At 38.9% G+C, this 24,319-nt stretch overlaps 2 protein-coding genes across 3 annotated transcripts in view; both read right to left on the bottom strand.

Annotated features, from left to right (window-relative positions):
• The window catches only part of chchd6a (coiled-coil-helix-coiled-coil-helix domain containing 6a), a 117,662-nt gene extending 96,715 nt beyond the window's left edge, over positions 1-20,947 (bottom strand). Inside the window, exons 1-4 of one of the 2 annotated variants that reach the window (XM_008412749.2) lie at positions 20,750-20,947; positions 18,728-18,818; positions 17,299-17,404; positions 16,325-16,469 (exon numbers count right to left, since the gene is read on the bottom strand). In XM_008412749.2, coding sequence (XP_008410971.1) covers positions 16,325-16,469; positions 17,299-17,404; positions 18,728-18,818; positions 20,750-20,833 — 426 coding nt within the window. In that variant the 5' untranslated portion in view covers positions 20,834-20,947. The remainder of the gene's footprint in view (positions 1-16,324; positions 16,470-17,298; positions 17,405-18,727; positions 18,819-20,749) is intronic. The other variant, XM_008412748.2, reaches the window with a different exon arrangement.
• Positions 20,948-23,354: 2,407 nt separating this feature from the next.
• LOC103466864 (E3 ubiquitin/ISG15 ligase TRIM25) overlaps positions 23,355-24,319 on the bottom strand; it is a 7,576-nt gene continuing 6,611 nt past the window's right edge. Inside the window, exon 4 of the mRNA XM_008412746.2 lies at positions 23,355-24,255. Within this exon, the coding sequence (XP_008410968.2) occupies positions 23,534-24,255 (722 nt within the window). The 3' untranslated portion in view covers positions 23,355-23,533. The remainder of the gene's footprint in view (positions 24,256-24,319) is intronic.

Here is a 24,319-nt window from a genome sequence, read left to right as displayed (position 1 = left end):
TGGACTGTTGCTCAGTGGTCCAAAGTACTTTTTTCGGATGAAAGTAAATTTTACATGTCATTCGGAAATCAAGGTGCCAGAATCTGGAGGAAGACTGGGGAGAAGGAAATGCCAAAAATGTCAAAAGTCCAGTGTCAAGTACCCACAGTCAGTGATGGTCTGGGGAGCCATGTCAGCTGCTGGTGTTGGTCTACTGTGTTTTATCCAGGGCAGGTCAATGCAGCAGCTATCAGGAGATTTTGGAGCTCAGGTTGTGCTCAAACACAAGCTCAACTGCTATTCTGCATAGGCCTGAACCCCCTCAGCCAAATCATCAACAAGACTGGCTACGGATACCGACTCAAGAATGGGTCCACCATCAGTCACCTCCTCTACATGGATGACATCAAGCTGTACGCCAAAAGCGAGTGAGACATGGACTCACTGATCCACAAAACCAGGATCTACAGCACTGACATTGGGATGTCATTCGGACTAGAGAAGTGTGGTTGGATGGTTACAAAGACAGGGAAGGTCATCCATACAGAAGGGGTCTCAGTACCAGAAGGAACAATAGCAGACATTGAGGACAGTTACAAGTGCTTGAAAATACCACAAGCAAATGGCAACCTCAATGAGGTCACAAGGAGCCACAGTCAAATACCTCCAACGAATAAGGCAAGTCCTGAGAAGCCAGTTCAATGGCAAGAACAAGATCCGTGCAATAAATAGCTATGCCTTACCAGTAATCAGATACCCTGCAGGAATAATTAGCTGGCCAAAGGAGGAGATAAAGAGAACGGATGTTAAGACTAGGAAGCTACTAACCAKGCATGGAGGATTCCACCCCAAATCTAGCACCCTGAGACTGTACACGAGCCGTAAGGAAGGAGGCAGAGGACTAGTGAGTGTGAGAGCCACTGTCCAGGATGAAACATCCAAGATCCATAAATACATCAAGGACAAAGCCTCAACAGACAATGTGCTCAGTGAATGTCTCAGACAATGGGGAACAGAGGATGAGGTGCTGGAGGTACCCTCATAGGAGGACAAGCCTCTACATGGGATGTACCTCCAACAAATAACTGAAGTGGTTGATATCAGGAAATCCTACCAATGGCTGGAAAAAGCTGGACTCAAGGACAGCACAGAGGCACTCATCCTGGCTGCACAGGAACAGGCCCTAAACACCAGAGCAATAGAGGCTCAGATCTACCACGCCAGACAAGACCCAAGGTGTAGGTTGTGCAATACTGCATTCAACCAAAAGAGTACAGATTATGAAGTCTGTATACTATATTGCCCTTCAGTAATCACTAGATTTAAATAGAGAAGATGGGCACATCCGACTACATGATGCAATAGTTCATACTACACGATTTTTTGCCCCTATTTTCAATCTTATGACAATCTTAGATCATTGACTTACCCAAGATTGTCGCTGGTGATTTCGTAACCGATCATCCTGTAGTGTGTGGTGTGTTACGGTAATGTGTTAATTTATCATGCGATTAATTGATTTATCGTTTCTCGCGACAGGCCTACAAAGTGGGTAACACCCCCAAAGGTGGTGGAGAATGACTGAGCTAAGATCCTGTGGGACTTCCAGATCCAAACAGACAAGATGGTAATGGCGAACCAACCAGACATTGTGGTGGTGGATAAACAACAGAGGAAAGCCATTGTGGTGGATGTAGCAATGCCAAGGAATTGCAGCATCAGGAAAAAAGGAGCACGAGAAACTGGAGAAACACCAGGGCCTCAGAAAGCAACTGGAAAAGACCTGGAAGGTGAAGATCACAGTGGTGCCTGTGGTCATCGGGGCCTTCGGGGCAGTCACCCCCAAACTGGAGCAGTGGCTCAAACAGATCCCAGGAACAACATCAGACATCTCAGTCCAGAAATGTGCAGTTCTAGGCACAGMCAAGATACTGYGCAGAACCCTCAAGCTCCCAGGCCTCTGGTAGAGGACCCGAGCTCAGAGGATGAAAGAGACCACCCACGGAGGATGAGAAGGGATTTTATACACACACACACACACGCGCGCACACACATACACTTGCCCTTTAGCAACACCATATTAAAATAATACAGTCAAAAATGATGTCCAAATATACGACTAAAACAAATTAGCATGTTTTTAATGTGACTCCTTGCTCAGATAACAAGGAATAATATTGGGGTAGGTCCTTAATTAGATGTGGAAGGAGTCAGTGGGACATGCGTCAGCGCTGCTTGGTCATTCCTTGCTCCCCCTGATTTGGCTGCAGCTGTCTAAATGTCACGCCACCAGCTGCACGGCGGCGTGGCCCGAACAACCTCTCTGAGATGTTGACATCAGTCTCCAGAGTCCTCACCATGCAGTTTATTAACTGTGACACCGGACAGGTTTACCTATCCATGGGATTTGAAGGTAAGTTGTGTACAGCAACTGCTCTAATGCCTCACATTGTGTTTTGCCCAATGACAAATAATAAAAGAAATACAGAAATGCCATTAGGCTGTAAATATTAAAGCAAATCTATTTGTTGTTTCTAACAAACAAGGTACAATATCATAATTTTCACTCCAGAAAAATGCTGTAATGCTTCCACTAAATTATACTAAGGCACTAAGGAAGGTGTAAAGCTGAATGAAAACTTCCTGATAGCATGGTGGCTAGCTGATTACTGCTAGTTCTGATTGGCTGTTTCTGACTGAGCGGAGTAATTATGCAGAACAGGGAGGAGATGACTATTTTCTCAGAGATTATCTGTCTCATGTTAGGACAGCGAAAGTTTTAATACGAATGTAAAATGTATATTTTTAAGTTAGATGCTGCAGCTTTAAGCAGAGGTTCGGTGTGAGAGTCACTACCAGGTGGAGCAGAAGCAGTGCTCCGTCTGTCAAATATTACTACGTGTAGCGCGTAGCAGCGGTTCAACAGCGAGAGCAGAACCAGCGTCTTACATCGCAGCTCGAAGACTTAAATAATTTTGCGGGTTATTTGTTTAGCTTTCTGACCGTGATGCTAATCCGGGTGAGTGTTTGTAGCTGTGCGCTGCTTTACTTGCTATCTGATCCTCCATATGTCTTTTTTACTGCAGTGAGCCTCGATGTAGCCAAACTCSGTCAAGTATGGCATTGTTTTTATGCCATATTAGATTCGTCGTGTTGATGCATTTTGACCTGCTTCACCCCACGTGCTTCAATTTTTCGCCGCAACACGCAAACTTCCCCATTCACTCAGTGCGTTATAGTTCCACACGACATTGCTTAAGATTTGTTGCTGCACGTTTGCGCACTGTGAAGGGAAAGAGGAGACCAGCTGCACAGGCAGGCTGCGAAATGAGAAGAAGGTGATCGGTTTGGATGATCGGCAACAAGAGACCGTGATCGGTGATCACCGATCATACACTTTTTCACGGAAATCGGCCGATTATGATCGGTGGCCGATTGATCGGCACACCTCTAGTTTTTATAGTGTAATAATTATTTATGTTTTTGATATTGCTATTAGTATTACTGTAAGTGTTTGTTCCATTGATTATTATACTTTTTGCTAGCAGGCCAATATTAACTGGCTAATTAGTCCAAGTATCTGCTTAGTTAGCTAGCTCGCAGTCAGCTGCTTGGCAGAGAGTGAGTAGCATTTACACATTATGACTGATTGTGTTTCTTGTGATCAGGAAAAATTTCCAAATAGTCTAGTGTGTCTATCCTGTACACTAGTCACTCCAGTAATTTCTTTGTCATCTCTTTAAAAACATTTTATACCAAAGGAGCAGCATGCCAGACAAGTTAGGACATTTTGACATTGAAATATTTTAAGACATTGTATCTTGATAGCATTAAATGACCCATGCCTAATTTCACCACAAGTGTCATAATATTTATAATAATGAATTTGTAAGGGCAATTGTGACACAACAACTAATGGTTGGTATGTGCTGACGCAAGAGTTAGCATCTTACTGGTGCTAATCTGAAGAATTAGTTTTTATGGAAACTTTTTAATCAGGTTGAAAATCGTTATGTGTGATTTTTTACATGGTGAAACCTGTACTGGATAATTATATAATTCTAGATGGAATAGAAATTCTTGAAAACACACTTTTACATTTACAAAACAAAAAAATATATAAATATATATTGGTGAAAACACAAAAAAGAAATATATATTGTTGAAAACACAAAAAAGAAAGAACTTCAGTCCTTTTTATTTTTGGCATGTGGACCTCCTGTATATTATTTCATCCTGATTATAGATTTCTTAAAACTCAAGAGACCTGTATTTGTTAAAGTCTTCAATCTTTCTTAGATTTCGACCAAAATATTGCTAAAATCTCATCTTGCTTTCTTCTTAAAAATCCAATATCTCGTCTAGTGAACAGGATGCATCATTACATCCCTATTATTATTAGATTTTTCCAGGCTCATTTCAACATACTGATTCAGGATTGTTGTGCCAGGCATTTCTGAGAACAGCCCGTAGAAAGGATCCCGATTGACCGATTTTGCTGATTTTGCTGCTATGTCCATTTAAGCCAAGGATTTGGTTGCACAACTAATCTTTTTTTCTTCTTAAGGATAGCTTAGATGGAACTGAAACGGATAGCACATACTTACAGCCATATAATTTGGAGGAAAAATAAGTACAAAAAGTCAAGTGTGATAAAGAGGAGAAAAGGAGACTGATAAGACTTGGGGAAGGAAGGGAAATGTTGAGGCTGAAAGAAGAGATGGCAGCAGCGGCACTGAAGCAAATAGCGTGAAGAAGGTGAGTGACTGGCTGGATGGACCAGGAGGAGGTGAAGAAGGCTGAGGTAGCAGATAAGCTTGCTGTTGTATCAGTAATTGTAATCTGCAGAAGCTGACATGGGTTTGCATGTAAAGCCATTAGGGCGACTGTGTGCACAAAAGCTCATTTTCTACAACTGCAACATCTGATAGGGAGGTGAGGCGACCTGAAAAGTAGAAAAGGAAGGCAGACAGCAGGGGAATTTTGATCTTGGTTTTTGTTTTAAATTGGCATATGAAGAAAAAAAGAACACTTTTGAAAGATAACTCTTTACAGTTCAGTTTTTTTTCATTCCAATATGTGAACTTAAAGAAAGTGTGCATTTTTTACTTGTCTATATGTTTGTGTCATTGTGTGCTTCATCTCTGCAGATGAAGAGCAGTTAAAGACAGGAACCATACGGATGAATAGGAGGAGGAGCAGGAAGGAAGGAGGAGGAGAAAAGGCCGGTGGCCCATTTTATCCCACTGTGTTTTCTGTGTAGCTGACTGGCTGTAATTATCAGTTCGATTATTATTGAGTGCTAATTCACTGCCTCGCCGGGAGCTATGTGTTAAATAAACACAGCCGAGTAAATAGATAGTGGGGCAGAAAGATGCAGTGGCAGAACAGACTGCCGCTGCTATCAGATGGCATCACAGCACACAAACTAGCAACAGGGGAAGAGAGAGATTTATTGGTTTATAGTAATACGAGTCTGTCCCATGCCATACTCATGAGCCAAAAACATTAACGTTCTGTGGCCACGCAATGTACTGATGATCTGTTGGACAGTTTAACATTAATGTACTGATGCTTTCGTCATCAGTTCCTTCTGGACTGGATCTGGTATTTGGCCCTCCGTAGCTGATATCACTGTGGTATGTACCCGGCAGACACACAGACTAACAGCTCAACCATCCACCATCTGTTGTCACTACAGCTCAATCTCAAAACTGCTGCATAGTATGCTTGTTGTAGATATGAATTTCTGTAAAAAGATTGGTTTTCCCTTTTTGAATTCCTTATGTTTGTATCTTTAGTTGTCGTCTTTTATTTTAAAAAAAGGCCAAAAACACTAGCTGTAAACAGCTCACAAGACCTTAACCAAATTGCCAAATGAATCTCAGTCTTATTGTGTCAGTCAGTATTTATTAATAGAAATGCTTACATTTTTGGCCATGTCAAGTTTTGAGGGAGCATTTACTGCATAATAGGGTATAAAACAGCAGTTTTAAACAAAGACAAAGAGATTACAGACTTAATATTTCAGCCTGTCTGGAGTTTCACTAAAATCTCCGGTGAATGTAGATATTTACCCTAAATTTGAGATTTTTTTTTTTTTGGAAGACTTCCAGCATTTCCAAATCCCTGTTATTCAGTGACTGAGGTTTGAAAGCTCCAAGAGATAAAACAGAGCAATTTGGCTATACTCTTTTCTCATCACAGTATCACATGTATGTTATGTACAGCTTCAACCCTATGAAGCTTAAAGGAAATTCCCTCACTGTAAACAACCGTTCTTCACTGTGAGGAGAGAAGTGTCGAACTGAACAAGTGGCTGCTAATGTCAATGGCTGCTAATGTTAATTCAGTATCAGGAAGCATGACCAACACAGACTGACTGCTTCGTTCACTGTCCCCCGCTGAAGCAACAGGCAGACAACAAAACATAGACAACCAACATCGTCATCTTCTCCTGTTTACTGTTTGGCTCGGTTGAAATTCTACCAGAGAAATCCAGTTGAATGGGAGAAAGCCCAGACTGTGCTGTGAAGCGAGATTTGAATCAAGCGGAATTACACAAAAACACGATGGCTAGGCTGGTCATCAGCTAATTTCTCTATGCTTCTTTACCCCCAGTGAACAACAGGTCTTGGAAAACACTGGAAACAGCCTAGTAAGTACACTTTCTGTTGCAAGCTTTACACCTTCCTTAGTGCCTTAGTATAATTTAGTGGAAGCATTACAGCATTTTTCTGGAATGAAAATTATGATATTGTACCTTGTTTATTGTAATGTCCTGCATTTCCCTTTGAATGTTAAGTTTTATACTTGAATTTTTTGGCAATGTTGAGAGGTTTTATCTTGACTCTTTGCGTTATTTAACCTCTTCAGAGTCTTCATGTGTTTTCAGTCTGTTAAAGACAGTATTACCAATAGCAGTACAATTTGCACAATGCCTGTTTTGTTTAGTTGTTTTCTTGGAAAAAGTCATTAAAAACAAGTTTTTGTCTAAATTAAGGTGAATTCATGGTTTCCTTTTCCACATAATGTAACCGGTAGTGCTTATGATAAAAACATGAATAATTATGTGATCAGTATCAGTGATCGGTCCTCATGGGTGATCGGAATCGGCAGGAAAAAACCTGATCGGCACATCTCTAATAAAAACCAATACATTTATGGCAGCAGTAGGTTGCTTTTCTGTTTTAAATAAAAGCAAAGTTATTTTTTGTTTTGTTTTTGTTTGTTTTTTTTGTTGTTGTTTTTTAACAGATGTCTGTGCAAATAACATGTTATGTTGAAACTGTGATATGTTTTCACAAGGTTATGATAATGTAATAAATTAAATCAAAAATCTAATCAAACTGTATTTGGATAGCATATTTCAGCAACAAGGCATTTCAACGTGCTTTACATCATAAAAACATAAAAATACAAAGTAATAGAACATAGTCAACAATTGAAACATTACATTTTACCATCATTACACATCAGATTATTGATTAATGTTTCATTGATTATGAAAACTCACTCTGGTCCAAGACATTAGGTTGGATTCTAATGCCACATACCCAAATGAAAAATAAAAAAAAAACACTGCAATTTTATCCGAGATGAATATTTTCTCTCCTAAAGTTTTTCCGTTTGTAAAATGACATACTTGTTAGTAGCTTCYTTTGTATTGCATAAATAAACAGTTTAAATTACTCTAGTGTGTTTAAATGTTCTTAACTAACAAGAAAGCAGAACACATGTGCTTTACACAGCTCGTTTGACCTTTTTTTCACTCACCTAAACGGCATAATAGCAGCGTGTTGCCATATGTCGGACTAAATAAGCAGTCTGAGGAGTACATGATAARACATCAAGCAATTCACCAGCTCATATGTAATGCTATAATGAAGCGTGTCCCATCTGTCTCTGTTTGTATCAATTCTGTATGTGCGTGTGTGTGTGTGTGTGTGTGTTTGTGTGTGCGTGTGTATGTGTGTCTCAGCGCAGCTGTTTCACAACCAGAGACTGAATGAGTTTCTCTATAGAGTGTTAGGGAGACATAACAATGTTGCTCCATCAGCAGGAGAATCTTTAACTGATTATTTGATTTCAGGTAAATCTTCACAAGATGAAGGTTTGTCCAATCAGAGGAAACAACTGGCTCATTCCACAGAGGCTAGCTGGCAAATGGAAAGCAAGCTAACTTGAAAGTAGAATCACCACTGTATAAACCCAATTTAACAGCAGGAACAGAGTAAAGGCCTTTGTCGAACAGGAATGTTAAATACAAGGCTGGGACARATCAAGCAACGGCCACAATGATACAGTTCAAATTTAAAAACAGGAAACATTAGACCTTCGTCTATTTGCTGATCAGTATTGGCTGATATTTTTATTGAAGGTATATATAATATGTGAAGAAAAATGCAGCTTAGGAAGCTGTTATAGTCAATCTTATACCGCAATGCATCTTCTTTGCTGATTGGTCGTAACCCCAAGAGCGACGGTAAGGAAGACTGTGGATGTTGGCTTCTGGTGTAGCAACAAGATGGTTTTTGTTGTGCACACTAATGCATATAAAGGTCTGTTGGTTTTTTGAACTTTTAAAATATAAATACTAGGTTAAAAACTGAAGAACTAGACGTAACATGGGTCAGGATTAAAGAGGTGCAAGCATGATCCATCTGCACATAAAATTTACACAAGCAGCAGCAAAAAGAAAGGCAAGATAAAAATAAAACTAAATATAAAGTAACATTCTGTATGTACAAACTAATAGTACTGCAGCTAGGTGCAATAGGAAGTTAGAAAAGTAGCTCCTTAAAACTCATGTGCCATTGTTTCAAAAGTCATAATAATGGCCCGTTACAGAGATGTTGCTACCATTATGGCAGAAAAGTATCCTGCTAAGTGTTTTAAGTACAATTTACTGTTGCTTTACAAGTCAACAAGATGAATGGACAAACAGCACATCAAACAATGAGAAATAGTGGCATGTATTCAGAAGAAAGCAAGGTGAAAACCAAACAAACTTGGTTAGAAATAAGCCATACTACCATGCATTGCACAGATAACTAGTTCTGAACTTTGAGGCAAAAAGGTGCAATTTATTGACATTCTGTATCGATATTAAACAAACTCTCCTCTGATTAAACCAAAAATAAAATATGTAATGTTTCATATCTTGTTGTTCATCTCATCTCAGCCCAACTTTAATAGCTCATGATTCTGTGGAATTTTAAGACTGATTAACAGCTGCATAGAAACTAAAACACAAAGTCTAGAAATTCAAAGGCGCCCACCACTGTGAAGACTGAAAACCCCCTCAGTCAATTGTTGCAAATGGGCCTAATTACTTCCTGTGCAACAATACAGCAGTACTCTCACAAGCCATCAGAGCGTAGGTGAGACAAAGAACGCCAGCATCCATTTTATATCACTGAACATTATGACACAAAGTTACATGTCACTGTGTCAGTCCAAGGCCAATTACAATAGAATGAAAGCAATGGAGACAATAAAAGGTTACTGTAAAGGGTAAGGTGATAGAGAAGATATTAATACGTTCCAGGAACATTTCAGGCTTTATTTTTCACCTGATAATATACATGATCAGAACAAAGGGAAGCACTGGAAGGAAGGAATACAAAAAAAGACTGGAACATGGTTTTGCTGCCATCTGGTGTCGACTAAAGGCACTCCACAATTTTCAGCTAGGGTTAGGGCTAATTAAAATGTCAATCCTACTAATCCAAAAAACCTTAAACCAGGTCTGAATTCAATTAGTGGACTTGCTTTGTTAAATTGTTATTAAACCATTAAATTATTATTTGAAAAAGCTATAGCTTCATTAAACAACTGAAGAATCCTAAATGGACTTTTTACCAAGGAGTTGCAGTTCATATAATTAAGCTTGACAAAACGAGTTCAAAAACATTTTAAAAAAGCATGGGTGACATTTTTTATTAGCTGAAGCTCCATCTGAAGAAGGTAAAGGGCAGTTAATAAAATAGGCTCCCTAATTGTTCTGTGAGAACAGAGAGAGAAATTTACCATGTGCCAATATGACTTATAACCTTTTGCTTTCAACAGGCACCAAAAGGCCATTAACACGCTGGAAAAAAAGAGAAAATCCTTCTTAGTTCTTCTCTTCGGCTTGCCTCCTTTCTTCTCATTCTCTTATCCCCTGCTCTCATTCTGAAATTAATCTGCAAAAGATTTGCCATTAACAAAGAGCATTCTGGGAGCCGCGCGGTGGGAGAGGTCCTTGGCTCATGATGCAGAAAAGGACGGAGGAATGAAAGGATCAGGCGGTTCAACACAAACGCAACAAAAGACAGGAAGAAGTGATGGTGAGAAAAGGGGAGGAAGCCAGCACACGCCTCGCATCATTGTCTGGCTCTCTGACTTGTGACTCAGAGCAGCACCCATCCACAAAGGGACGGAAAGAACTGAGTCACCTGTAGCTTTTTCTCTCTCCCTTCACCTCTCATTTTTATTCAAGCACTCAAGGGTAAACTGTTTGCTCTGCTTTTCAATTTCATAAGAAAGTACAAGGAAAAAAACATAGTGAAGTAACAAGGGATCTTACTCTGGGTGAATTCAAATCTTTGCTACTTAATACCTTTCTTAAGTTTCTTACCCAAAAATCATTTTATTGTCATGTGGATGAAATAATACACGGTATTAAGATTCTGTCCATTCAACATTCAACTGAATCTAAAGAACTTTAGATTCTAAAGTTCTACATTCGAAGGTTCTAGAATCTAAAGAATCTACCCAGTTTTATTCACTGAACAAAAGTCATAAACAAGTCAAGCAGCACTGAGGASCTCCTGCTCTAGATGCCACCCAGGCTTTCTCACTACCATGAATTTTCCTCATTGCCACTTCTATTCATTTAGTGAGCCTTACATGCATTTAGCCACTAGCCAGCAATTAAAACAAGACTTTGRAATTATGTTCAGTTCAATTAAAATCCAACCTTTCTGAAGGAAGTTGTAGTTGTGGTGAAGGATTATTGAAGACTCCATGTAGTATTTAGAATAGGTCATTTGAAATYATCATCTATTAGATGGTTCGAAACGTATACAGACTGTCACCACAGAAATATGTAATTTTTTTTTACTTAAACCCTGCATATGGGCAATGTCATCAAGTTACTATATAGGCCTGGTGTGGATCTGATGCATCAGGAAGGTACATCGAATCCACAATACTCAATAATAAATATTCTAAGCGGCACAGTTGATTCAAGCTATAGTGCAGTCCCATTGATCTGATCTGACTGTAGGTTGACAAATATTCTTATTCTGTTTGTTGCAAATTGTATCATGTTTAGAGCCAACCATATGGGAATGGTGAGATATCAAAATTCAATGCGCCCACCCGGCCCAGCCAGTCATAACTCAACTTCATCTTGACAGGTTTGTCAGCTACAACCTTGTGTGTGGAAGTTTTTGCAGTTTCATCTTCCATGGTGAGAAGTCAGATTTTGAGGCTTGGTCACACCCACCTGCTTTGATCATTCAAACAGCTTTTGATGATCTTTTAGGAAAGGAATTCAGACAGTCCTGACTGTCTGAATTCAACAGTCAGGACCACATCAAGACTAAATGTCTGAGGYTTAAACAGAGAAAATCTCCTTGAAAATCTCAAGTAATGTTCTCACCGTGTGCACCAGATGTGACATGCATATTCTAAATCTTAGCCATTTTAGATGGGAAGAAATACAKGGTCTAATTAAATCCTTACCAGAGATTTACATTTTTGATTACATCCCACAGACATTTTAAAAAGAGGTGTTTCAAATTTATATAATATTTAATAATAATATTCAATTTTGCTCCCACATCCAAATCTGTTAAGTGGAAGCTAACTTTCTGGGTTTCTCTGGCAGTTATACCATCTGTCATTTTATTCAGTCAGTCTCTTTCCTTTCATCCTTTTCATGTTATTTGTCTGATGCTTCAGATTTTGCTCCATCAATCCATCTCCTTCTCTCTCTTCCTTCCTGTCAGTCTTTTCCAGCAACTCCTAATGGTGCAAAATGTTTAATCATCTTTAATCATCAAATTTCCCTTTAATCATATAGCAATACCCTCTTCCTTTAGAAATCCAATTGCCTAAAGAAACATTACAAATAGGTACTCCCTTCCCTTTTCAGGCGCCYGTTGTTGCTAATCTCTTCCACCTCCTCATGATCCTTCGGGAAACGTTAAATCACTTTTAAAGACTTCTTATTCATCCATTGGTTCATTCCCYTTTGAGGAAAAAGCGCCTCATCTGCTCTTTCAATCCCATTCATTCTTGCCTCCTCTATATTCTTCATTCCAACTCTTCACAAAATGTTCAGTCAAATCTTTTTCATCCTTACATCCTTCTTCCACCCAGTTATATAGTAAATGCTCAATCATTTACTGGAAGCTTGTGTTTCCAATCTTYCCATATGGTCAATCTTACTGAAACTGTTCCCTGTTTCACTGAAAATATGGCAACACTTTCAAGTCTTTGAATGTTGACAGAGTAAAATATGTTGACTACAAGGTCCAAAGACGTCTTTTTCTTGACAAATATTTTAAGGTATTTATCACAAGTTTAGGTGTGAGCTTGTCTTAGCCAGGACAAAAAATACTAAATAATAAAAAATAAAAAACTGTGAAATGAGCTAGAACTGAAATTAATGACTTACTTATCTCAGATCATCTTTCCTACATGAGCAGGGTATTTCATAATTGCTATAATAATAATAATGATGTATATATTATATATTTTCATTTTGCAAATATCTGGTTTGTGAGAAAATGTTGTTCCTTTTATGAAATTATGATTTTTTTCTGGACAGGAAACATTTTATTTCATTTTTTGAAAACATCTGAATGTTGAACCTGGTCAAACTGATAAACTGCCTGTTGTGAGTTTGCTGCCTGTTCTACAGCTAAAAGAGCAAATTTAAAATGAGAATTGTTTTCATCCAGTGGTATGTAAATACATYATCATTTTTCACTATTRCACCATCAATTTTTGTTTTGAAGTATTGTGGCTGTTGTGGCTCTACAAAATTTGTTTTGTTTATGTGGGACATGTTAACGTCATACAATGATRTCTAAGTTAGAACCCCATTTAGACTCAGCACTTTATCTTGCTCTAAACACTGTCAAAATATCTACACGCAAATTTAGGATTAGCTCTCTAGACTTAATGAGTCATGTCTAAAAGAAGTTCCCACATAGCTTTTAAATTGGGTTTACTGCAAAGTGATTACTTATGAACATGCTGGATTTAGAAATGTTGGCAGCCTGTAGGGGATCTCAGCATAAGTTGCCCACATTTTCTRGGGAATACATAAAGACCATTMTCTTTAGCTTATAATGCTAGCTGCTGCAATACTTGCTAATGTTGGGAATGAGATATGATAACCTTGATTAAAATGTCCAGTTYCTGTGGCTATCTATAACAACTAACTGTTAGTGYTACTGCTCACAGAGCAACACTGAAAGCTAATTAGTCAGGATAATTAGTCAGGTTTTGCTGGCTAGCCTGCACCCTGCTAAGATTTGAGAATYCCAACTTTACCTTTAAAGGAGTGTGACGACAATAACAGAAGTAAGCAGTATAATTTAGCTCTCAGCACATAACTTTCAAAGAAGACAGCTGCTTTTCGTGTGAATGAGAAATGAGTGCAAGTGGGCCAAGACAGGGAACAGACTGGTGATTGCTCCAAGCTCCAGAACTTTCTCTAGGATTTTATTAAAGGGTCTTTAAACCACARGAACTACATGACAGAACATTTTTAAGGTTTTTAAGATAGCAGGTTCTTAAAACCGTGGTAAACCTCGAGACAAGTAACTGGCCCATGACAGGCTAATGAAACTCTGAACACACTTTGGAAACTGGACAGAAAAGTCTGACTGAAGCTTCTCATGTAAAAGTCTGAAGCCTTCTCTCATGAGTGGATTTAGCTTGCTCCAGCATGTTTCATGGATTCAGCACTCAAAGTTACACATCAATAAAATAATGGGATATATTTATGTGTAGATTTTTTTTCCCTGTTTTTTTACAATTTTGAGGAAACACAGTTTATAGCATGTACATAAAATGTGGAAAAAGGGAAGCACTGCATACTTCCCAGATGTGTTGTAATTTTAAAGACATAACTCTTCTAAAAGAAAACGACAAAAATAAATAAATACCACTCACAGACAAGACAAATTTCTTCTTTCTGAGCAAGACATTTCATATTTCACAAAAACTCAAGTGCAGAACTACTAAGAAGTCTTCATCGGTTCTCTCCTGTTGTTCTCATACAGCACACATGGAAAAAGGTTTTGTGCGGATTATAACCCAAGACCATCCTGAACTTCAAAATCAGAAATTTTGTTCTTGAAACTTTGGAAGAGAAAACAAAATTCTACTTTCTTGTGACTTTGTCTTGGATTTAAAGAATCCGATTTGTGAGACTGGATCTCCAGAGGATAAATGCTTTCTGATCTGCTACCGGCTTCATAAAAAATGAGTTAAAAATATGAAAGAAAAAAAAATCTACCCACATTTCATATAYGCATTCATGGCACAGGACAAAGTAATTACAAGGAGCCCTTAGCATAAGGACGTCCAGTCCCGCACAACCGGTCATTCTGCTCACGCCATCCCTCCAGCAGGCTTTTTATTAGAAGTAGGAGTATGTTGGAGTGAAGATAAGACGGGCACTACAGCACGTCTCAACACAGGTGGAAGTAGGGGAGCGAGAGAGTCACATGAAGGCACCAACTGGTATGTACAACAAGCTCTCCCCTTTCCACAACTACAATTCCAAGGCTGCCACACTCCTATCTGCAACCCCAGGAAACTCTCAGGGTGCAATTTACCGTGTGCACTTCGCTGATAATACTGTCTCCAGGGCAGAAAGGAGAGAGTGATGGGCTGGGATAGAAAACAGAAAAAAAGACAGAGGAAGATGGAGGTGGTAAGGAGGGAGGGAGGGGGGAGCTGAGAGAAAGAAAGACAGAAAAGCAAAAAGATGAGGAAGGCAGAACACGGTGAAGAGGAAGAGATGGAAAAGAAACAGCGAGGTAATAGGTGAGGATAAGAAGGGAGGAGTGAGGCAGAGCGAGTATCACCATGGAAATTACAAATGCAAACCCGAGAAGCAATTTGTGTCAGTACAAAAGACTCCAACATGCGATTTGGCTGGAGCAAAAAAAAAAAACCCAGCAAACTGAATCATGACTTGACTCCACAAAAACATCTCCTCCGACTCACAGACACTCAAGCTAATTAGTTGGTTTTTTTAAACAGTTACACCACTAAACTCTTGTAAAACCTTGAATCTGCAGACAAAAAAGAAAAAGAAAAAAAGAAAAAGGAGAACAGAAACTAAAAACGCATTCCTGCAAATTAAAGACAACAGCTCCCCCTACAGGTTACACCTGTGATTGTTCTAGGATGAAATACATCACATTCACAAACATGTAATTTCCAACTGAATGTGGTGATGTTAGAATATCATATTAATAATAATATTTTATTTATAATGCACTTTACCTGAAAATCTTAAAATACTGCAGAATTAATATCAATGGGAAGTTTTGATTGTTGCAACAGAAAAGACAACAAGTACCTTCCGCTTCTTATGTTTTTCTCAAAACTAAGACTGCTGTTTCTATAGAAACTGAAATAACACACAGATTATCTCAATCATTATGAAATCTGATGAAGTTAATTTATTTCCTGGTTATAGAAGTATTTTTAATTGAACTGTATGGTGTTTTACAGAATAAGGCAAAAAAAAGTAATGCAGAACAATGAAGGCGAAAGAAAATAATACATTTTAACAGTTTTATAACTAAAGATCAGCTTTATATATAAAGAGACTAACATTTCTGTCCATTCCCATTAAAAAAGGCTCAAACAGGGTGCTGTGGTGGCGCAGGGGCAAAGCACGACCCACGTATGGAGGACTTAGTCCTTGTGGCGGAAGCCGCAGGTTCGATTACTGGCCTGGTGAAATTTGCCGCATGTCTTCCCTCTCTGATTACCCTCTTTCCTGTCGAACTACTGTCAAATAAAGGCCACTGGAGCCAACAAAACCTTTTAAAAAAAGTCTCAAACTCAGCCTGACTGGACAGAGAGGATCTGTGTCAATTGTTCAAATTCTTTTATCTTTATCTGAGTAAGGAATTATTCTAAGACAGATTGGGAAAGATCTGTCTTAGATCTTTCCCAATCATAGGGAAAGATTTCTCAGGAGGATGGGCTTTGGGTACTGTGATGTGATGGAGAAGGTGTGTCCAACAAAGAGAGAGACATTGTGAGCTTGATGTGCGAGTGTGTGTGTGTGTGTGTGTGTGTGTGTGTGTATGTGTACCAATTCTTTGGCCTTCTCTGCTTCCTTTCGTGCTTGTTGACGTTCTCGGCTCATAGTTTTAACCAGCTCCTTTCTCACTGCCTCCCTCTCTCTTTCCGCCATCTTGGCCAGATTATCCTTCAGTATTGTCTGCTGCTCCTCATACCTAAAAAATGACAACATAAATCATAAATTATTGCAGAAAAGGCTCCATTTTCTTATGATCTGACAAGTGTTCCACTCAACCATATGAGTGTTATTGTTACACTCAAATAGCTGAGATGTCTCCACAAGTCAAATATTCACAGTTCAGGCCATTTGTGAGWTTTTTTTCAAAGTGTAACTATAACATTTAACTATGATGAATGGAAGATATTTCTACAGTGGTCAAGCTTTATATCCATAACCACAAATTGAATATTATTCATTTCCCTAAGTATTTGTCCAGATTGGTTTAAAGATGGAAATGTTCCATATTGTTCTAGTCTGCATTTGACATCTGCACCCCTATTAATTTTCCCATTAGATACAGGTGACCAGTGACCAGTGACCAGTGCCAGGCAATAAAACTACTTCAATAATTTATTAAGGAGCAGAAAATGTCAACAACAATAGGTACACTGAAAAAGCASAAAATCTTACCGAGGATTGTTGGTCTAGTTTCTAAAGCAATTATCTTAGTATAGTTAAACTAAGACAAACATAAGTTAAAAGTAACCGTCCAGCAAGGTATAGGAGTAAAATAAGATAAGATTAAATATGTCCTCATCATTGATGAAAAAAGAACTAGTTCCATTGGCAGATTATTGCATTTGTAGTAGGAGAAAAATTGTCTAGTCATAAGTTACTGACTGCAGACTACATAGAAGACATCATTATCTCCTGTAGGCAACTAATAAGTGAAGAAGTTATAATACAAAAAGCTAAATGTGATCGTCAATGCWGCATTTGTGTACCAGGAATGAATGAGTTTTGGATTTGACCGTCTTACCTACCTTCTCTGTTCATCTTTAGCGAATGCCTTCCCGGTCTTGCTGCTGGGCGGGGCCCGGTGAGGGGGGCTCTGGGCCTGAGAGGCTGAGCTGGCACTGCGAGAGGCACCTGGTCACAAAGCCAAACATTTTATATGAGAAACGGTGACAATACAGCAATGCRGTACTTTCTCTTAAGCTCTTCTACATCTTGAAGAGCATGATTCATATTTATAATTCATATTATAAATATGACTGGCTTTTTTCGTATTTAACTCTGAAACCCCTTTTAGATGTAATATTGGCATTTGGTTAAAAAGATCTTTTACTCGCCAAGCTTCAATATTAATCACCAAAACACTGGTCAGTAATAGAGGCCTTTTAACTAGCTTATTGTATTTTTTTATGGGAGACCATCAGATGCACATTCAATCACAGCAAAATGATGAACAAATTTAAATGTACTATAACGGAAAATATTAAGTACAAAGTATTTGACTTTTAACAACCATACTTTTTGATTCATCTTTCATCTCATAGTAAATAGAACTACATTTATCATTTGACTTCTACTTAGAAACAGACTTTACAAAACTCAAATCTGCCTTTATTTAATGTATTAAACTTTACTTAATACAGCTAGTATTTTAGAGTCAGAGTTATCCGAATCCTGTTGTTATTGCTGAGAATAGTCTGAATGTTTTCCATTTTTTTCATCTCAGCCCAAAAGAATTTGCAAACTGGATGTCTTTCTTTAAATAGCATTAAAAAGTCTTTACGTTTTGGATGTGCAATCATTAAAATGTCCTTTCCTACAAAAATAACTTCGTTTAATTAGAATGTATTGTTGAGAAGAGGAGGGAAAATGTGATTTAGTTGCTGTATTTATCAACTTATCAGACAAGGAAGAAGAAAAAGGAGAACAGAAAGAGAAAAGGAATGATCCCTCCTATAAACAGTGCAATAGATGAAGGCCCGAAGCAGGCAACGGCATGGCGYCAAAAAATGCTWGAATTCAATTTAAAAATGTAAAAAATATTTAAAAATTCACAGCAAATATTATTACATGCCACTTTCAAGACAATATGGTCTAAATTGTGTTTGAATCAATCCAGATGTTTCAGCTGACCATAAAATGCTAATTGCTAAAAAAAAAACAAAAAAAAACATTGATCTGAAGAAGCCAGCCAATTGCACCGAGTCTAGACTTTGTAGTAATCCCTCCTGCTTACCAAGCGCGCGTGTGTGTGTGTGTGTGTGTGTGTGTGTGTGTAGGTGTGTGCGTGTGTTTTTAGGAGTCTGTTACTGACTGTAACACACTCTGCTTCTTCATGCTATAATTAGAAATGATCGGAACACTCTGAAGGTTTTCCATTTTAAAGTCCAACTTCAACAAGAGAGTAAAGTTCAGATATGATCATTTGCCAACGACCACTTAAAGTCACATTTTTACCTTTTTCTTTCTGAGGACTTGTGGCTGAAGATGAGGATTCTGGAGGAATGTTAGCCACTCCTCTCATCCTCTGGAGAACATCCTCTGACAGCTGCCAAGGGGAAAGAGGAGACATTTAGGAGCCGGATATGGACAGTCTACCAACAACTTCATATCTTAATCAACAGACAATAATATGGAACACAATACACAATATTTGGTGCAGATTTATTCAACAGAAACAGGYAAGAGCAACTTAAATCTGAAAATACAGGAWCAGGTCCCACTAAAACAGCCGTTTGGATGTTTCTATGGGAAATGGTTAAACATAGCTACACATAAAACYGCAGARGGCAGGACCATTCACTGACACGCTCTATGACTCATTAAATCTGAATGTGTTGCCAGAGTTGGCAGACAGAGTTATCACTGTGACTTTTAGATCTTGAYGGGCATTTTTTGGACAATTTTAGAGAACRYAACTCCTGAAAAAGTTTGAATCTTTTCATTCCAGCACGTCGTGAGTCTAAATTCTGAAATAAGTCTTAAAAACAATCATCAAATATTAATGCAGCAATTGCTGTGATCCCACAAATGCATGAAAACAACCCCAAAGAGAAAACTCTGGCTGGACAAAAACGTCACACACCAACTCTGGTCGCAGATGCTTGCAAGTTCACAAATTGGATAGAAGATGTCGRSGAACAAGAGGAGAATAAGCTTACATTTGTTGTCGAAGCAAAAAAAAAAATAAATAAATAAAAGCTTTTTTTTTTTTTTTAAGTAGTTACATTGCCAGAGGTGTTATTGATAACACCTTACATTTAGGTGTAACACCTTACATTTAGTTACATTGGGGCATCTGGTCAGGATGCCTCCTGGACGCCTCCCTGGTGAGGTGTTCCAGCACGTCCCACCAGGAGGAGGCCTCGGGGAAGACCCAGGACACGCTGGAGGGACTATGTCTCTCGGCTGGCCTGGGAACGCCTTGGGGTTCCCCCGGAGGAGCTGGAAGAAGTGGCTGGGGAGAGTCTCGATTGATTTTTACCCAGAAAGCTAATGGGCAAAAACCGTTAGTGAAACGGTCACTGGGATTGACTAGTATATATTCCATTGAGGGGGAAATAACTTTAACATATGAATTCCTCGTTTCATAGAAAGGCTTGTTTTGAAGAACAAACACGTGTGTTCATCTGTTCTACCGCCAGCAAACAACCGTAAATAACTTAAAAGTCAAGCAGTTCCCTGAAAGTCCAGCAATGCGCCATGCAAAACAAAACACCCACAGTTTACAGGACACACTTCCTGCTAAAGATCCACATTTATACTGGAAAATACGATATATGAAAAAAGAAACCTGAATGCTCTCTGGTATTGTCCAAATGTAGTTTGGGAACCACTGCTTTATAGCCTCTCACCAAACTCCATTAAAAAAATAATCACTTTAAGCCCTCAAAAGAAATACAAAACAGGCTGTTAATGCTGGCCAGCTGGAAGCTTGTTGCTCCGGAGCACATACTCAACAAACCCTCAGACCCTGTGTTTACTTCTCTGATGAATTCATGACAAAGTAGCAATGCAGCACGCAAGTTCATCTACAATAGTGACCGTACTTTACGTTCATTTCGCATCATAACAACGCTGACTACCACGCTCAAAGTAATAAGGTGTCATAAGAAAATAAAGCACATTAGTCTATATAGAAAGTTTTTAAGCCGATGTTATSTAAATACCTTACATATTTCCACACTGAATTGGCCATCGGCTACGTTAATKAGTTTGCGAATAATTGCGTTGAACTGCTATGGCCCTCTTGTATCCAATGAAGTCTGGCGAAAAGGAAAAGTGACCCTCCAGGGCTCGTGAATCAACCTGCTCCACCGCCTSCGCAGCKCCTCCATCCTCCTTCACAGGTGGTACACCTGACGTTCCTCACAGTCTGAGGGTTTGTTGAGTATGTGCTCCGGAGCAACAAGCTTCCAGCTGGCCAGCATTAAACTATCGTTAGCATGACTTATCGGACGCTAGCTAAATTAGCATTACCTTTATCCCGCGGAGAATTCTGACTCTGTCTTCATCATCCACGCCGAAGGATACTTTCCTGGTCGTACTCTCCCCCGAGCCCATGCCTCCAGGTTTTCCCTTTTACCTTACTTATTAGCAGCTAGCTGAATATTGGCGCTATCATGAAACAGTGTCCTGCCCAATGACAGAATGAGTGACAGATGGTAGTACGGGTTGCCAGTTTTCTGTATTTATCCCCCGTTGTTTATGGTGTTGCAAATCTGGAGGATGGATTCCCACAAATGAATCAACCCAAAGACGCGACTAACTGGACATACGTGTTTTTCAAACTGCCAACAGATACAATTTTGTTGGCAGAATTGTATCAATATCAAAATTAATGTTTGATATTTACGGGATTAAATCTAAACCTGGCAACCCCACTGGCAGTTCATTCATGCAAAGCCTGCACATGGCCATGGGCGGCCAAATGTATCAAGTCCTGATGGTGAATCTCATTTGGGGGCCCGGTTCCAGCTAAGCTAATCAAAACTATAAAACATTTGATTTGTTTGATGACCTAATTGTTTTTAAATTTCATTTTTAAATGTATCTTTTTAATCAAGAACTTACACTGTTAACTTTTACTGGAGTGCAACAGTCAACAGTTACTGAACTTGGCTGCTCAATTATGTCTGCATTTCTTACACATATTTTTTAGCTTGAGGAGCATTCTTCATGTATTTCCAACTGTATTTCTGTAATCATCCTGAAACATTTTTTACTACCAATGGACTAGTTAAATAAAGTTTCCAACTGTACATATTTACAAAAAAAATATTGTTACATGTTTCAGAAAAAAAAAACAAATAAGTTTAGCTCAATTTTATTTTATTTTATTAAAACTCAGACCTGGTCACAATTCAATTATGCAAAAGATACATGTCACCAGGACTAGCACAAGGTTGTGTAAGGACTAAGACAGATATTTGAGGGCTGACCAGCAATCAATCAGGATGATAGTGTGTTTGAGTTTACTCATATGTTGGTTCTTGAATCTGTAAATGTAAAACTCAAGTAAAGATAGGATTCAAATAAGAAAAACAGCTGTAAATTCCAATTGTGGTTCTTTTGGCCTCAAACTCACCATGGAATTAACGCACCCAAAGTTTAATAATACCTCAGGCTGGCTCAGAATGTGACTATAAATTCTACGCAACAATGACAGACAGTGACAGACACAACCATTTCAAACTTTGTGTGTCAAATAATTTATTTAAAACATGTCTCATGCCAAATCTCAGCAGTCTTGTGTTTACTGTATGCAAAATAAAAAGTTAAATAAAAGGGCAAACRCACTTTAAAGCAACTACATCACATAAAGGAAGTTGACAAGGCTTAGTGTGTGTTAGTCGACTAGCGGCTGAGCTTTGGACCTGCTGGATCTGGTCCAGGATTCTGTTGGAAATCTCCAACAGAGACTGAAGTAATCCAGTCAGGCTGTAACAAAGGCATACATCAACCTCTCTGTTACGTCAGTTATCGTTAGCTGACTGTAGAGAAATGTTGATGTGCAGGTGAGAAAAAACACCTTTGTGAATAATTTGATGTTAATCTGGAATAATGTGTGGGGTTTCCATTACAAATATGTGCAAAACTTTGTCAATATTCCGCTAATGTCGAAATAATGCAATTTTCCAGTTACAGTGTTCCATTAAATAAGAAACACATTTAAAATCAAGTGAATAAATTTGTTCACACAATAAGTTATTAAAAAACATGTTTCACCATGATCCACCAACTGCTTCCTGCTGTTTTCTTCTTTGTGGTTTTTGTCAGTGAAAACATCTTATTTGTCAGTTACATGACTCGTGTGATACAAAAAAGTGTTTCCATTGCAGTTTTGTGAAATGAACTCATTTTGATAGTCCCAAAATGAGCTCATTTTGGGACTATCAAAATGACCTCATCGTAGTGAGTTCATTGTAGTGCCAAAAGATTTAATCAAAGTTTTTTTTTTTTTTTCAAAATTTGCATGTTTCCATTAAGTGAATTTATTTTTGAAATGTCAGATTGTGCAGTTATTTGTTCAATGGAACGTAGATATTGACATCTTGGTTGCAAACATTGCTGGTGGTTCAACCATCCATGTAAACTAGTTGGACCTCAGTAGGTGTCAGTAGGTCTTTAGGGTGCACAGCATGTTTTAACATGTTTTAATTCCATTCAGACCGCTGATAAGTGATTGTTGGGGTTGCATGGTGAAAGGCTTTTGAGATTCAGTTGTGTGTCTTCCGCAAGACCATGGCAGTAGATTATCTGTGATGGTGAACAGCAGGAATATGACATCACACTTTTGAGACAGGCCATGGTTAGTGTTTTCATGAAAAAGTAAAACATGATCTTCCAGTTTCTGACACTTAGTTTTGGTTGCTTTGTTTCTGGGACAAAACCTGGACTACTTTAGTTACTTACATGCAGGGGAGCGATATAAGGGGGAAAGTAATGACAATTCTAAGTTGGTCAGGGCCCCTAGAATTGCCCCTAAATAAATAAACTATTTATTTATTGATTTATTGTTCATAGAAATAAAAAATAAAAAAATYGGGGCCCTGTCAATTACAAAATTAGTCATATTGTATTTTTGAAGATTGTTTTTAGCAGTAAAAATTTCTCCCAGACCAAAAACCATACATCCATATTTGCCCTGAACCCCTGAAGTTAAACAAACTTGGTAAGAACAAAAGTGTGAATAAAGATCTAAAAAATGGGATACCCCAAATATATCTATGCACAGGAAAAGTTACAGACTAAATTTTGGTGTCACATCTGACTATGTAGAGTGATCCAAGACTCTGATGTATTTGAATGTATACCAAAAGCTGGGTAAACTGGTTCCTTAAACACAGTTTTAAAGGTGTAAAGGTGTTCTCTGCGCGATTTGATGGTGTGGAAGGACAGGGTTCCACCTTCACAGTCGAGCACAACCTCAATCTTAGATGGATATTGGACCACCTCCCCCAGCACAGCATTGCTAGATGAAGAGCATGCAGTTAGCTTGCCGTTTTTCCACTGTAGTCTCCAGGACACCAAGCTGTGCCCCAGGCGACTGTGGTCTCCACGGCGAGGGATGCTCTTGTAGCACGCGCCAAGGGACCACATGCAGTTGCTACCCATTTCTGCCACCCAGATATGTGTTCCTCTGGAAAAGCCCTGGCTGCACAGGATCTGAGGCGCACTCAGGAAGCGCTCTGGGTGCTCTACGTAGGACTGCTTGGAGCTGGTGCATCTGACTGTGTGCAGGTCGTTGGACACCAACAAGCTGGGGTGGGCAGTGCAGACGTTGAAGGTGACCTCCAGAGGGTTGAGCAGGATGTGAAGGGTGTCAATGAGACGGACCATTTCCGTGCGGAAGTCATTGGTTTTGAGGTCTGTCTGGAGACGCTTGGTGTTCAGGTCGACCATTGAGGGAATCGTGCTGGGAAGACTGCCTGTGGCAGCATCTCTCAGTTTCTGTTCGATCATCATGAATCTGAAGAACAAAAAAACAAAAAAATTATTCCATCCATCCATCCATCCATCCATCCATCCATCCATCCATCCATCCAT

The sequence above is a fragment of the Poecilia reticulata genome, linkage group LG7, assembly GCF_000633615.1.
Source record: "Poecilia reticulata strain Guanapo linkage group LG7, Guppy_female_1.0+MT, whole genome shotgun sequence".
In the NCBI taxonomy this organism is placed as follows: Eukaryota; Metazoa; Chordata; class Actinopteri; order Cyprinodontiformes; family Poeciliidae; genus Poecilia; species Poecilia reticulata.
Note: the sequence above shows the minus strand (reverse complement) of the source record. Positions and strands in the feature narration are given on the sequence as shown.